At 46.5% G+C, this 16,008-nt stretch overlaps 1 protein-coding gene across 1 annotated transcript in view; it reads right to left on the bottom strand.

Annotated features, from left to right (window-relative positions):
• Positions 1–3,672: 3,672 nt before the first annotated feature.
• Positions 3,673–16,008, bottom strand: part of vwf (von Willebrand factor) — a 22,403-nt gene continuing 10,067 nt past the window's right edge. The window contains exons 19-52 of the mRNA XM_076992865.1: positions 15,941–16,008; positions 15,696–15,834; positions 15,303–15,434; positions 14,992–15,138; positions 14,623–14,763; positions 14,381–14,479; positions 14,136–14,292; positions 13,888–14,043; positions 13,569–13,704; positions 12,024–13,480; positions 11,782–11,892; positions 11,517–11,660; positions 11,279–11,422; positions 11,020–11,184; positions 10,817–10,863; positions 10,187–10,364; positions 9,698–9,912; positions 9,387–9,576; positions 8,637–8,966; positions 8,182–8,429; positions 7,777–7,879; positions 7,537–7,608; positions 7,325–7,429; positions 6,979–7,181; positions 6,613–6,762; positions 6,360–6,458; positions 6,029–6,212; positions 5,831–5,871; positions 5,604–5,711; positions 5,395–5,493; positions 4,792–4,920; positions 4,469–4,508; positions 4,244–4,341; positions 3,673–4,120 (exon numbers count right to left, since the gene is read on the bottom strand). The exon at positions 15,941–16,008 is cut by the window's right edge and continues 36 nt beyond it. Coding sequence (XP_076848980.1) covers positions 3,929–4,120; positions 4,244–4,341; positions 4,469–4,508; positions 4,792–4,920; positions 5,395–5,493; positions 5,604–5,711; positions 5,831–5,871; positions 6,029–6,212; positions 6,360–6,458; positions 6,613–6,762; positions 6,979–7,181; positions 7,325–7,429; positions 7,537–7,608; positions 7,777–7,879; positions 8,182–8,429; positions 8,637–8,966; positions 9,387–9,576; positions 9,698–9,912; positions 10,187–10,364; positions 10,817–10,863; positions 11,020–11,184; positions 11,279–11,422; positions 11,517–11,660; positions 11,782–11,892; positions 12,024–13,480; positions 13,569–13,704; positions 13,888–14,043; positions 14,136–14,292; positions 14,381–14,479; positions 14,623–14,763; positions 14,992–15,138; positions 15,303–15,434; positions 15,696–15,834; positions 15,941–16,008 — 6,027 coding nt within the window. The 3' untranslated portion in view covers positions 3,673–3,928. The remainder of the gene's footprint in view (positions 4,121–4,243; positions 4,342–4,468; positions 4,509–4,791; positions 4,921–5,394; positions 5,494–5,603; positions 5,712–5,830; positions 5,872–6,028; positions 6,213–6,359; positions 6,459–6,612; positions 6,763–6,978; positions 7,182–7,324; positions 7,430–7,536; positions 7,609–7,776; positions 7,880–8,181; positions 8,430–8,636; positions 8,967–9,386; positions 9,577–9,697; positions 9,913–10,186; positions 10,365–10,816; positions 10,864–11,019; positions 11,185–11,278; positions 11,423–11,516; positions 11,661–11,781; positions 11,893–12,023; positions 13,481–13,568; positions 13,705–13,887; positions 14,044–14,135; positions 14,293–14,380; positions 14,480–14,622; positions 14,764–14,991; positions 15,139–15,302; positions 15,435–15,695; positions 15,835–15,940) is intronic.

Raw genomic sequence — 16,008 nt, 5'->3', positions numbered from 1 at the left:
AGGGTTTCTTAATACAGAGGGTGCATTATACCAGGGACTCATCTCCTATTTCCAAAATGCATCAATGACTGCTTGAGAAAAAAAAAACATGCTCAATAAAATGTAGACTACTCGTGTTCAACGGTTTATTCAGCTAAACATGATATTTGAAATGTAAGGCACCATTTAGTACATTTAACCTTACGGACGTAATTTTCAAAAGTTAGTTTTGGTCCTCTGTAGTTTTAACGGTTAAAAAGAAATCTTTTACGGAGTGTCTATTTGCACCCGGGTACAAGTAGCATTTGCCACACAGCGAGGCTATTTTCACCCCTTAATTTAAAAAAAAGAAAGCGAACCCATCTGCGCATGTCTACCAATGAATGCGCGGGAGCGAAAAGGCGCAAATTCAAAGGAACCGAAACGGAGACAGTAGGAAACGGTAAGCAGAATTTGGTTAATAGTTATGTATAAAGGACCATCACTCAATTTAACTTTACATTTTAAGATATATATTTAAGAAATAGTGTGAGAATTATTATCCAACGAACACTGATATATTTTTGAGCTAATAGGAGCATAATAGTGGCGAACGTAAAGTGTTACCGGGTGGGGGGTGTAAAATGGACACAGCGAGAAAAAAAGACAGATTTCAAGTGTGCAGAAACAGTCTAAATGGTCGTTTGAACTAACCTAGTGAAAACCGGGACATTAAATGATTTTTATTTTTTGCCGGGACCGAATATTAAAAAGAAGGAAAACCGGGACAAACCGGGACAGCGACGTGAAAACCGGGACAGGTGGCAACACTAACTGGCGCTACAGAGCTTGGAGGCGGACACAAACGCTGAGGAGAGCGAGATTTATTAAGAGGAATGATCATGATCAAAGTCGTTCAAACAGGCAGGGGTCATAACGGGCGAGCCATCCAGGTTTGACAAACAGGCATGACGATACTAAGAATTAAACTAAGACACCGAACGAACACTTTAAACCAAACACGGGGTAAACGCATACAAACTAGAAAATCAGGCTACAGAAAACACAGACGACTGAGCAACGAAATGAGTAGAACTCACAGACCAGGAAGCGTAGAACACTGAACAAAGAGCATGAATAACAAGAGCACAACACGACCAAAGAGCATGAATAACAAGAGCACAACACGACCAAAGAGCATGAATAACAAGAGCACAAACTAACCAAATAGAACAAAACAACCGATATGTGAAACACTGGGACTATACATACACAGAACTAAACTAGACACACAGGTGAAGACACTGATGACACGGGCGTGTCAGACGAGGGGAAACCATGGAGACAGACACGCAGGGAACAACACAGACACGAGGACAGGAACCCGAAGTGACAGAGAGGGGGGCGTAAGCCCTACGTGACAGTCGCATTGCTATCTCACAAAAACAATTTTGTCCAGTCTATTTTTTGAGTTTTGTGTAAAATTATATAATTTTGTCTTTTTGTTCTCTATTTTTGTGTTGTTTCAGTACACACAAAGGACATGAATGTGTATAACAAAAGATGTACAGTCCTTTTGAATTAAGGTTTTTGCATGACAGAGTCAATATGCCAGACTTATAATGTAATGACTATTTTATATAAGCTAATATTTGTGTTTTCTCCCAAGAAGGAAGAAAAGCTAAAGAACATTTGTGAAGGATACTCCTTCGACAGTTGTGAGGAATTCCAGAGAGCACTGAGATTATGGAGTGAAGAGGGCTACCATCCAATGCACAAAATTAAAATTTATTTAAACATGATGTAAATAATAAAAACCCCAATTTATTTCTTTAAAAATGTACAAACCATCCATAAAAAATGAATTAAAAAGTCAAATCTGTCTTCTGCATTCTGTGAAATTAAATAAAATTAAAGAGGCTGATAATGTACTGGCAGGAAGAATATTTGTATACATCATACTGTAACGCTGGCGACTGGGTGAAGGACGAGACACAGAATCCTGTTCGCTACAGACGTTACTTTATTTGTCTTTACACATATAGCGCAGACTGCACGTTTAACACTCATATAGAGACACGTAGACTCAAACAACGACGAGCACAAGACACTGCGCGAACGCACATTAAATAGACAAACTACATAAACCCCACGTGATGACGAGACGAGCCACAGGTAAAACGAATTATCACAGGACGCAACCGCACCCACGGAGATCCACTGACGCAGATGACGTAAACACACGCCCAAAGGGAGGGGTCGGGAACCGTAACGTGACACATACAATGTGGTGTACATATCAAGGTGCTACAGACAGATATTAACTTGTGTTACATTTTGTTTTAACATTATTTATCACTGGCAGTGTATATTACATGTAGTATTTACCATGTGATTACTGCCATTAGCGGTAAGCGACTTAGGATAATTAAATTGCTATTTAAATTCTAAGCATGGTAAAGAAAAAGACTCACAAGTGAAAAACAAAATTCAAACAGGTCTACCCCATAACCCCAAATAAAAGTATCTTCACTTCTTGTAAAATAATTTGTAAGTAAAATGGAACACAAAAAAATAGTACTAATCTTTGATAAATCAAAATGTTGGGTGCAAATAGTACACACTGCTACGTATAGCCGGGTGCAAATAGCACACACTGCTGCATATACCCGGGTGCAAATAGCACACACTGCTATGTACACCCGGGTGCAAATAGCACACACTGCTGCATATACCCGGGTGCAAATAGCACACACTGCTATGTACACCCGGGTGCAAATAGCACACACTGCTGCATATACTCGGGTGCAAATAACACATACTGCTGCATATACCCGGGTGCAAATAGCATCTGCCAATATTTAAATATCGACGAATCTAGCGCTAGGACCATGCAGAAAACGACCGCTCCGAACTCCGCTCCGGTAACACTTTACGTTCCTAAAAATGAATTTTCCATGAAGCAAACCTGGCGACTTCGTGGCTGCATCCATGTAAAAACGCGTACGATTTGTAATTCACAGGTTTAAAAACTCGTTCTCGCCCCTACTGTGCAATTTGGTTAGGAATACAGCCGAGCTAAACTATAAGTTGAAAGTCATCATAGTTTGCTTACCCAGTTACCAACCCAACTTTAAGAATAGAGTTTGTATAATATATATTTGCTCTGCCACTGGGAGTGAATGTACTGATGGGGGAAGCACTCTAGATACATCTGAAGAACAGAAGATGAAAGAGGCACCTGGAGGCTCTGGCCATAGGACGAAGTTTTTTGGATTTTTAGAGTAACTTCATTCTGTAATGTAATGTTACATTTCATTGTAGCTACACAATTTCTGAACAACAGCTAATATAGCTACAGCTACAACTACAGCTACACCAATGAGTGCGCCATTTTGAATGGCAATGTATTCCAAACTAAACAAAGGATTTCAGAGTTGGTGATTGTGTAATCTACAAACGTTTGTGTAGTGCTTTGCCAAGTGTTTTGAAATTGTCAACTGATGGCTAAGCTACAAATGCACAAACAGCCATGCTGCTGACCTGGTTAACATTTAACCATTTGGCACATGAGTAAATGGTTTCAGTGACTCTGTATTGTGCACCAGAGCACTGTTAGCTAACAAGAACAGCAACATGAAGTCTGTTCCCATAGAAAACAATAAAGTAAAAGAAAATAAAAACAACACAAACACCAACACAATCAACCAGAAATGCAAATGTATATAGTTTATTCATTAGATGTTAATTTATGACAATATGCTTTATTGCTTTTTAAGTACGTTTTTAATAAGGAGTGACGTGATGTATAGATGGGTACAGTCTAGGTACAAGAGTGCAACATAAACACCTTGTTGCCTGAGTGAGATAAACTGTTTTCAGACATTGAGTATTTATTTATTGTATGTATGTGTACCTGTAGTGAGTCTCTATGTGACGTTGTGTGTGTGTTTTAATATTGTACGCGTGTTCAGTCAGTAGGGCAGGTGTGGGCGTGGCAGTCACAGCCAGTGACGGTGAGGACCTGGTGGGGGACGCGTGTGCCGTTAGGACATCGCAGAGAAACAGCTAGCAGCAGAGTACCAGTGGCAGCGCAACACACACACTCGCTCTCCACACGGTTCTTCTCCACAGAATACACAGACTTACTGCTACACCGCCCCTGTGTGTGTGTGTGTGTGCGTTTCAAGAAGAGAAAGAGAAGCACAAAGAATGATTAAATAGTTGTCATTCACGTCTTCATGGCACACTAAAGGTCTCCAAGCACAAGACCAGGACATCTTACCTCACAGTAGCTGATTTGCAGTTTTTCGTCTGATTGGCAGTCGTCCACCATGATGTAATTCAGCAAGCCCACCGTTCTTCTGCATGGCGGCTCAGTACCTACATGCATATATATATAGATATATATACACATACGTGTGTGTGTGTGTGTGTGTGTGTGTGTGTATCTCACACACTGCAAATGTCAGATCAGAACAGAAGTGAATGTGATTGTATTCATACTCACACATCTCACAGCAGCTCTGGCCAATCTGACTTATTTTACCCTGTACACAAAGATGGCACACAACACATTCTAAACCCATATTTCAAAATGTCTCTAAGTGATCCTGTGTCCCGAGGGCGCAGGATCAAAGCAAAAAAGTGGAAATAAAGACACAGCTTGGCTCTCTCCTCAGGGGTGTCCTTATGTATGTATGTGTGTGTGTTTATATGTGTGCGTGTGTGTGTGTTTGTGTGGGTGTGTGTGTGTGTGTGTGTGTGTCTGTGTGTGAGTGTGTGTGTGTGTGTCTGCATGCATGTGTGTGTGTGTGTGTGTAGGATATTCACCCCTTGTTGCAGGCAGCTCTCTCTGTCCAGTGGAGGGCAGCTGGTCACTACTGTCTCCAGCACCAGCTCTCCGTGGTCATTCACACTGCAAGTGTGTTTAATGCAGCCGTCTTCACGTGTACTGTTCACCTAAAACACACACAGTCTCTCATTAACACCAGAAATAAATAACACCAGGTATAAAACAGCTATTTTCACTTGACAACACATCTTCACATGATATATGTCTTAGAGAGTATGTGCATGCATTTGTGTTTGTGTGGGCATATGTCTGTTTGTGTGTATTTGAGCGTGTGTGGGTGTGGGTGTGTATGTGTGCGCGTTTGTGTGTATATGTGTGTGTGTTTGTGTGGGTGTGTGTGTTTGTGTGTATTTGTGTGTGTGTGTGTGTGGGGTGTTTGTGTGTATTTGTGTGTATGTGTGTGTTTGTGTGTATTTGTGTGGGGCATTGTATGTGTTTGTGTGTATTTGTATGTGTGTGTGTGTTTTTGTGTATTTGTGTGTGGGAGGGGTTGTGTGTGTTTTTGTGCATTTGTGTGTGTTTGGGGGGGCTGTTGTGTGTATTTGTGGGTGTGTGTGTGTTTATGTGTGTATGTGTACTACCTGCAGGTTGATAAACTGTCCATTGGGTTGTTGGATGACACAGGCAGATGCCACACAGCGGCCACAGCAGGAGCCTGGCACGTCCTCTAAAATGTATCCCTGAAACACACATGGACACACACACACACACACACACATATCACACATAGTATTTCCTTATTGCTGTATGATACATGATTATCATGATGGTGATGATATTGAAGAGTTACCTCAGAGCAGGGTGTGCAGCTCAACTTTCTACAGGACAAGTGATAGTTCCCCTGCTGTTCCACACACATGCAGTTTGTACAGGCATCCACCATCACTCTTTCCCCAGCCTACACACACACACACACACACACACACACACACACACACACACACACACACACTGACTAAATGTGACATTATCCATACACATACAAGTATTTTATATGTGTGTGGGCACAGTCCCTACCCCGACGAGTGTGTGATTCAATACACATGCATCAACAGGAGCTGAAAGACAATAAATACATAATACATATTTTTTCTATCATACACCATGATGTAAAAGTATGTGTGCAAAGGTGTGATGAGCATGAATGTGTGTGTGTGTGTGTGTGTGTGTTTATCTGTCCATGTGTGTTCTGTGTGTGTGTGTGTGTAAATGTACCACAATGGCAGGCGGGGCAGCAGCTCTCGATCGTGTTGCATTGTAACTCTGTGCCCAGTGGGCAGCTGGGTGTGTCCATGAGGTGGCAGGAGACATTAATGTTCTGTATGAAGACTTCCTCATTAACCTGCACACACTCTCTCAACACACACCGGTCCTCTGGAGACGGCCACTGCTCTCCTACCTAGAAAAATTATATACAGACTTAAACTCTAAATTCTGACCTGGTTGTATCAAGCTACTGGTCAAGTACACACACACACACACACACACACACACATGAACATACAGATAAACACACACACACACATACACACACACACACACTCACCGCTCGTAGGCGTCCTCTTTGCAGTGTGCCATCCTCTACACAGCTTGACTTACGGCAGTGACCACAACACGACCCCTCTGAGGGAGAGTAGGAGGTACCCTGCTCCCAAACACACACACACACACACACAAACACACACACACACACACACACACACACACACACTTTACTCCTGGGCAAAATGTGCTCAAGCAGTACTGACACACCTTCTCCTTGATGCCTCAGCAGAGGTCAAAGGGCAGGCTGAACTCACCACAGGACAGATCTGGTTGCAGACCGGATCCACACACTGTGCCAAGTGCAGACCTGTTGCTCGGTCTGTCTGATCTGTGCACCTGCACGTCTTACACTTCTCCCCCCATGTGCTGCCCATCTGATACACAACTCCCTGAACCACACACACCTGCGTACACACAGGAATACAGTCAATATTGTGTTTAAAAATAAAATAGCTGGCCTTATTGATAGTGTTCTCCTGTTCTTCAACAAATGACATTTAAATCTTGAGGAAAAAACAACAACTTTATGTACATATAGACATCACCTGATAAACACTTACAGTACATGTGCATGAAGTCATAGTGCTAACCTACATGGACACACACAACACACAGCCCACCTTATCAGGGAGGCATGTGATGTCAACACAGCCGCAGTCATTGGTCATTTCCTTGGTGATGTAACCAGGGGGACAAACCAGGGTGGAATTCTGACAGTCGCACATGCATTCATATGAATCACAGCACTGTGTCTGTTTGACTGACAGCTTTTTGTGGGCGGGGCATAAGGGTTTGGTTGCAGGGCATTCCTCTTTTTTACAGACTGAAAGAGAGAAAGATGGCTGTGACTGACAGTGTCAAAGTCTGTGTGTGTGTGCGCGCACGTGTGTGTGTGCCCGCGCGTGTGTGTGTGCACGTGTGTGTGTTTGCTGGTGAGGGACTGGGTTGTTGGTCATGTGGACTCACCACACTGATAGACTGGTCCACACTCCCCAGGGTTTGTGAGCACCGAAATGAGACCGTTTTCACATTGTGGAGGACCAGCCACAACACAGTTCACAGTGTCACACACTGCAAAAACACACAAACACCCAAACAGCCTCAATACACTCTGTCCTGCGCTGGGAGCCCTGTCCTTTGCAAAGATACAGTGTCATATCGTAGTAATATCCACCTACCACATTCATACTCTGGGCAGCACTTAGAATCCTTCTTCTCCCGAAGAATCTCACACTTTCCACATTGAGGGGCTGCAACATGGCAACAGTTACCATGACTACATTCTTGAGGAATTGCTTCAAATAATTAGGCTGCTTGGGTATACAGTGGCAATCAGGACAGGAAACGGAAGAGAGGGAGGCGTAGAGGAAGAGAAAAAGATGGGAGACGCACAGAGCGGCGGTTTGTATTACTCTCACGTTTAGCATTAATGCATGGCAAGGCTGTGCAGTTGACCCGCTGCTGGTCTAGACAGACACACAGCAAGCACGGGTTGTCCTCAGGAGTCCACCTGTCCATGAGCTGTAAAATACGCAGACATGCACATGCACACATGTCCAGAGGGACATACATGCAAAGACGTCAGAACTGCACCCAGAAGAAGTGATGCTCAAATCACTCAAATGAAAGACATTTTCACATTTGATAAAACAACAGCCAGCAGTTTAGACCTTTTATGTTTCTGTTAATAATAATAATCATAATTATTTTTATGCATATTTCTAGCAGGCTGGAGGAATTGAAGACACAGGACACGCAGCAGGAGAAGCGTGGCGCACAAGGGCGTCGAGTCAGTGGACGTGTCTTCACGTGTGTATCTGCACCTGGTGAGTTCGCCCGCGGTGATCCACACACTGGCTGCAGGCCTCTCTGCTGACACACTGGTCCCCTCGGAGCAGCGTGCCGGGGGGGCAGAAGCAGCCCTCGGTGGGGGTGCTCCAGCAGCGGGAGCTGTCCCAGTTGCCGTCACCCCTCTTGCCCACATCTCCCAGTACGAGCCCGCCGGCCCCGCAATGCTCCACGCAGCCGGTTCGACACGCATCATACTCCATAGTGTTAGGGCAAGGTATGGCTGAACAAGAAAACACAGATAAATGCACACACACACACGCCCACATAAATATGAGCACACACACATACACAAACACACACACACACAAACACAAATGAGAAGATCTTATATTTCAAAAGTAAGACTAAAGTAATTCCTGTAAGCCAGTAGAATTCCTGTAAAAGTATTGTTCATATATTGTGTATATATATTTTAATACAGACTCACGGCATAAATCGGATTTCCTCCAGTTGACACACACCCCCTGCTGTCGACACACACTGCTGTAGACAGCAAGCAGGTCGCAGACAGCCTCAGGATGGCATGCGGCCTGACGGCACGTGCTCATATACTCCTGCAAGGGCACAACAGCATGGCATGGGGCGAACACTGGCGAGGACAGAACCTCACAGGCCTGCGCCGCACCTGCCTCACACCACTCCGGCTCACGCACGCTGGACACACACTCGCCCAGGGCCCACGCTCGTAGATACACATCCTGGTTAACAGCCACAGAGCCATCAGGGAGCAAGTGGTCAGTCTGGTCTGAGCAGGAACCTGAGGGAGGGAGAGGGAGACAGAGAGAGAGAGAGAGAGAGAGAGAGAGAGAGAGAGAGAGATAGACAGAGACAGAGAGAGATAGAGAGAGAAAGAGAGGGAGACAGAGAGAGACAGAGAGTGAGAGACAGAGTGAGACAAAGACAGACAGAGAGTGAGAGAGAGAGAGAGAGAGAGAGAGAGAGAGATTTCTTGATTTCTTGATTATTGATTCAGTTCAGACCTTTCCAAACTTCCAATCTCACAGGGACATCTTTAAAAAAAATCAAGTAATCTAAAATTAAGCACAGTATTGAATTATCCGATGCTGAGTCCAGCCAAAATCTAAATGGCTGTTGATTCAACACTGGAGTTAATTCAACACTGAGGATTTTGCTGGGCACAGGATAACAGTGTAACAGCTGGAGAGAGCGCAGGTACCACAGACGCCAGTGGTGTTGGTCATCATGGTGAGGTCCAGGCTGATGGTAAACTCATTGCTGTGGGGGGTGAAGGTGAGGGTGAAGCCATGTCTCTCAGACCGCAGCTGATGTAGCAGAGCCCCAATCTGTGTGACAGCCACTCCGTCCTGTCTGAAGGGTACAGCAGTGGCCGCGCCATCTACTGTCACCTACACCACACACAAGAACACACACAGCCACGAGCACATGCACACAAACATGTCGTTGCTGTTGTTTGTTACACGGCTGGCTGTACTGATTCTGTAATAGTAATTCGGTCCTTGTCGTCACCTTCATGTCGTCTCCTAGCAGCACACTAGCCCCGCCCTCTCTCAGCTCCAAGCTCTTCATGCAGACCTGATTGGGCGAGCTCTCACAGGGTGATGTGTGTAACACAAGCTCCGCCCCTCCAGAGCGAAGCAGCAAATAAGAGCAGGCATTTTTCAGCTTCACAGCCACGCCACCAAATGTCACCACGTGACTGGTGGAGCTGCCCATGCACATACCTGCAGGAGGACAAGTCATTAACAGGGCTACATAGAGCTTAATAAAGTATGTGTGTGGATGTATTTGTGTATTTGAATAACTATGTATGTGTGTATGTGGGCATGGGTGTGTGGGCGAGTTGGCATGGATGTGTGCTTATATATATACATACCTTGTACGGACCAGGACTTTTATTTTTGATTAAAGGGATTAGGTCAGGGTGTGTATGGCTGTGTGTGTGTGTGTGTGTGTGTGTGTGTGTGTGCGTGTGCGTGTGTGTGTGTGTGAGCTCACATGGGCAGGCCCAGGAGCAGCCACAGGTCTGTTGGACTTTGAGGGCTTTGAGGTTATTCTGGCAGGCTGGAGGCTCCATCCGCTCACAGTTGATCATGTGACTCTGCAGCGTAAAGACTCCCGACGGGTTACACAGCAGCGAGTGACAGCCATCAGCCATGAGCCACGTCTCACCAGGCTAACACACACACACACACGCATACACACACAAACACACACATAAACATACTCAAACATACACACACACACACATACATACACAAACACATGCATATACACACACACGTACACATACAAACATACAGACACACAAATACATCAGTTTCACATAACATTATATATCTATATTATACACACTTTATGGAGATATACGTTCAGAACTCTGAAGTGATGAGTATTGAATTATGGGGTAGTGTTAGATGTGTGGTCATGATGAATTCAAGTTCTTCACACAGAGGTGATGAACTCTGTGCTTTGATGTGGGCACTGTTAGCATAAAGGTGCTTGAAGCGCAGTTCATTGATGGTTTTTGTTAGCTAGAAAGGCACACAAGGTTCAGCTGTGAAGGGGCTATTAAGGAGGCAGTGAAATGATCAGCACATGTGGGTCATGGGTCACTCCAGAGCTCACCTGTCTTTCTCTTCCCTCGTCATCCACACACACCCCCGGAGGACCCGCTGAAGGACATCACCACCATCACTGTTATTAATATTCCATGTCTTGGAATGGTGTGTGTGTGTGTGTGTGTGTGTGTGTGTGTGTGTGTGTGTGTGTGTGTGTGTGTGTGTGTGTGTGTGTGTGAGAGAGAGAGAGAGAAAGCATGTGGGCCTCACCTCTGCAGAGTTTGTCTATGAATGAGTGGTCCTGGGTAACCATAGTGAGCAGGTCATTTGTACTTCTCAGGTGTATGATGTTGTCTTGGGCACGTGAACCTGCGAGCATGCTCAGTTCAGTCTGGTCAAACTGCTCACCCACTCCAACGGGAAACACCGAAACACCTGGATCACAAAATACATATTAAACAATTAAGTTGCTGTCATATTAAAACATGTAACAGCATGAGTACAAAATGCAAATCTGGCAGTGACCCACCAGCAGTAAGAGCCTCATTTGCAGGTTCCTGCACTGAGTCAGTTGACCTGTCAATCACAAGCATCACCACCAGCTTGGCCACACCCATCCTACCCCCACTTGTGGAGGAAATTGAAGTCTGAACAGCCAATCGTAGTGCAGCACCTACACAAATTAAAACCCACCAATATAATCCGCTTTCACAAAGATTCAACTATGATATGTGTGTGTATGTGTGTGTGCATGGGGTGGTAGGTACCCAGTCGTGGTGCATTATCTGTCTTGCTGTCTAATTTGTTCAGAATTTGAAGAAGATTTTCTACATTTTGGTTTTCCCTCCAGGATATAACCTCCACTGGCTTCTCTCCATATACGACCACTGCTACCTGAGTGTCATTATGACCTGAAACACACACAATCACATGTTCACAGAAATACATGAGAACAGGGCATGTGTACTATAAACTGGGGTATTTTTGTGCATGCAATCCACCAAAAAGTCACACATCCTGACGTACACTTACCAATGTTTGCATTCTTTATGAAAGATCTCACAAATGTTTTCTGGTGCTCAAACTGACTGAGAGCTGTCTTTCTCAGCAAAAATAGCACATCCATAGGCTTAGAGCAGGGCACTGAATCACACACACACACAAACACAATTAGTCACCTAAAGTATTTTTAGTTGGGAGGACAGGAGAAGCAGGAATTCTAAAGTATCATGTGGATTACAGAGAAGAAATAATGATTGAGTGTGTCATCTGACCTGAAGGGGGCAGTGTTGCTCTGGGGGGTAGTGTAGGTATGACTGGCCTTTTCTGGGTCCGACTGATGTTAACCAGCAGGGGGCCCAGTGAGCGCAGCTGTTCAGTACTTTTCAACATGATGGGAGCGTGTGGGAAACTCAGCGGCTGCAGATCCATCTCATGCACGTAAGGACCAATCCCAACAGGGAATACCTGCATGTGGGTGGAGCTTGGAGGCCTCTGAATCACATCGGTGGGCGGGCTCTGAGTTATGAGAAACACCATCTGGTCAGGGGAGTGATCAGGCCTCTCTGTAGTGACGGACTGGTAGAGGGAGCGAATGGCGTGCCCCGTGTTGACCTGAGTCCCGCCTTCCCAGCGCATCTGACGCAATCGGCGCAGCACGAGCTCCCTGTGCTGCAGCTCCATTCGACTGAGCTCCATGGTGATGGACAGGGAGTACTGCATCACCGTGATGCGCAGATGCTCCGCCTCCTCCTGGCTGAGCGAGGCCACAACGTCGATGAGCGCATCCCGGGTCTGGTTGAAGCCCTCTTCTCCCACTCTGTCTGAGCCCTCTAGCAGGAAAGTGATGTCATACACCGTCACTACAGGGGGAGAAAGGGTACTTGCGGGGCCGAGGATGCTGGGAAATGCAGTCATTAAAGCGGCCGTGGGAGGAACGGTAGCAGCAAATGGTTTGACAGCCTCTGTAATAGGCATGGTGGGTGCAGCAGTTGTGGTGATGGTTGTGGAGGGTTTTTTGGTGGAAGGTTTCTTGGGCATCTCTGGGTCCAGGCCCAGTGTGCAGAGATAATCTGTGATTTCCAGAGCCCGGTTGTCCAGCTCGGCCACGCTGCTCAGGACGTACGCTCGGCTACTGGGCGTGGCCTTTGTGATGTCATTCACCTGCGCCAGGTTGACATCAGGTCCGAGGGCAACGGTGAGGACGGTGATGTCTTTCTTCCTCAGTAGACGTTGGGTGGTGCGCATGGGCCGGGGGTTTGCGCTGGCCGTCAGCATGATGGCAACGCGGCCTGCGTGCGCACGCTTGTTCTTGTCGTAGATGTACACAGACAGGTACTTGAAGGCCTCATCCATGAAGGCCACGTCACCACCGCTGTAATGCATGTCACGCACCATTTTTCGGAAAATCCACTTCTGCACCTGCATGTCGTAGCTTTTCACCCCAGAGTGGAAAAGAAGCACCGTGGCGCGGGTGTGTGCCGAACCCATCCGGAAGCGTTCCACCACCCCTAGGATGAAGTTCTTGACCAATCCAAAGTCGTCCTCGCTGAGAGAGGAGGAGCCATCCACCAGGAAGGCCAGATCCATTGCTCTATCGCAGGCATCTTCGGGCATCGTCGTGGACAAGGGGAGGGGAGTAGGCGTGGTATACACAGTGGTAGGGGTTAGAGTGGAGGCGGGGCCAGGGGGCGGGCACGGACCACAAGTCAAAGCGTTTTCCTCGCAGCGACTGAAACACAAATGAATATTCACAATGGAAGTACAATTACAGGCTTTTCAAAATATCCACAGTCATGTTCACAAATTATGGGACATACCATATCTGACAAAGATGGGGGTCGTCATGATTCAAAATGATCTGCTTTCCATGAGAAATTCGTTCTCCGTTGTGTAGGCACACCTGACACTGAGATGGTTCCACACAGTGTCTCAGAACTTCATCTAAGACCTGGCCTGATGGAGAGAGAGATCATCCTGATGAAGTGCAGTAACTATATGCTATGGGTGTGTGAGCAGATACAGTACATGTTATCTGAGGTGTGTGTGTGTGTGTGTGTGTGTGTGTGTGTGTGTGTGTGTGTGTGTGTGTGTGTGTGTGTGTGTGTGTGTGTGTGTGTGTATGTGTGTGTGTGTTACCTGGTGGGCAGAAGGCATGGCAGCCCTCTAGGCAAACATGTGGGCAGTCCAAGGGTTCTGGGTGCTGGCATGTTCTAGGACAGTTAGTGGCGCAGGCGTTATAGCGCCACTCACAGTCCTGTCCTGCAACCTTATTCAACTTCTCACAGCTGAGAGCTGAAACACACATACACACAAAAGTCCAGCACACATACAAACCTGCAGTGTTATTGACCTCAAAGCCTGGTGCAGTGGTGCGGTGGACTCACGGCACAGGTTGTTGGATCTCCAGTCCACCACCACTCCCCTCTGGGCACACTCGTGAGCGTAGGCCGCCACGGCGTCACACAGACACGTGCAGTCGCCAACCGACGGACACGAGCAAGTGTCATGGGTGCAGATCTCCCAGTACGGTTCCGGGTCCACCTGAGAGACACAGAGTCCATGACACAGAGGCGACTCGGATGTCCGGGGTGCTGGGTGACAGACGTTTGCTGCTATGACTGATACTCACCATGATGTTACAGTTCCTGAAGAGGGCGCTGGTGAGCACGTGGCATGACTGTTCTACTGCCACCAGCTTTGCCACATCGCTACTGCATGGAGACGGCAGCTACACACACACACACACACACACACACACACACACACACACACACACACACACACACACACACACATTAATCAAAATAAAGGGCCTTGGTGTGAAGAGCACTCCCAGCCTTTAGCTGTAGTACGCAGTGTGTGTTCAGTCACCTGGACAGCATCTGCACAGCTTGGCTGGACCTTCCAGGAGTTTCCAAAGTCTACAGGCTCCACCTCCATCTGATTGTTACTGCTCAGTAGGTCGTTGTTTTGGTTGCCATCAAAGTTTCCACAAAGACCACACACCTTGCCCTAAATCACACACACACTTCAGTGTAACCAAACTTTCTTCTCTCTTGTGTAGTGCATAACAGACAAAGAGATGATGTAAACAGTGTGTGTGTGTGTGTGTGTGTGTGTGTGTGTGTGTGTGTGTGTGTGTGTGTGTGTGTGTGTGTGTGTGTGTGTGTGTGTGTGTGTGTGTGTGTGTGTGTGTGTGTGTGTGTGTGTTGTGTGCATGTGTGTGTGAGTGTGTAATACCCGGTATTGGCTGTTTATCTGCAGTATGATACGAGTGCCAGTGTCCCAGGTGAGAGAGATGTGCTTTCCTAGGAGAACGATGTAGTGAAGACCTGAGTGCACAATCTCAACATCTGTCTCCCTCATCACTGGTTTCCTCATCTTCACCTATAACCACAGAATAGTGTGATACAATTGATTACAAAAGATTGAGAACTACAGTGTGTGTGTGTGTGTGTGTGTGTGTGTGTGTGTGTGTGTGTGTGTGTGTGTGTGTGTGTGTGTGTGTGTGTGTGTGTGTGTGTGTGTGTGTGTGTGTGTGTGTGCCAGACCTCTCCATGCTCCATGGTAATCTGTCCTCCCATGTAAATCACAGTGATAACCTTAGTGCAGCGCTGCCCGGCAACCCCACACAAGCTCTCCACCAGCACTCGAAATGTGCCATCCACACCATTACAGTAATCCTACACACACACACACACACACACACACACACACACACACACAGACACACACACGCACGCATGCACGCACATACACAAGCACACACACACACGCACACACATGCACACATGGGGGGGTTACAGCAATAAATTTGAGTGCAAGAGAGAGTGAAAAAAGTGAAAGGGAGACACAGTTAGACAGGGAATTAAAAAAAGAAGGAGACAAAAGAATGAGTGAAAGAGAAAAAATCGAGGGGGTGAGGGGTGTGTTACTTGACTAACCTGAGCAAGGACATACTGACAGGGTCCTGGGAACGAGAACTTGAGTCCATCAAAGCTGAGGTAGTGGGACTCTCCTACTGTCTGGCACACACCGTCACACACTCGCTGAGTACAGTTCCACTGCCGACCAGCACACACACTAGGGGAGCACAGGTCACACCATACAATGTGGAATTACATCAGTTACACAACACGCTACTCATATTTAGAGGTACCGCGTGGAGCGCGTCAGCGAGGGTGATCACCAGGTGTTGCAGTCCACATTAATGCTCTGTCCAGGAGCGTAGGGGCGGTTATTATGGAAACAGGGACA

This window comes from Brachyhypopomus gauderio, chromosome 2 (genome assembly GCF_052324685.1).
Source record: "Brachyhypopomus gauderio isolate BG-103 chromosome 2, BGAUD_0.2, whole genome shotgun sequence".
Taxonomy (NCBI): Eukaryota; Metazoa; Chordata; class Actinopteri; order Gymnotiformes; family Hypopomidae; genus Brachyhypopomus; species Brachyhypopomus gauderio.
Note: the sequence above shows the minus strand (reverse complement) of the source record. Positions and strands in the feature narration are given on the sequence as shown.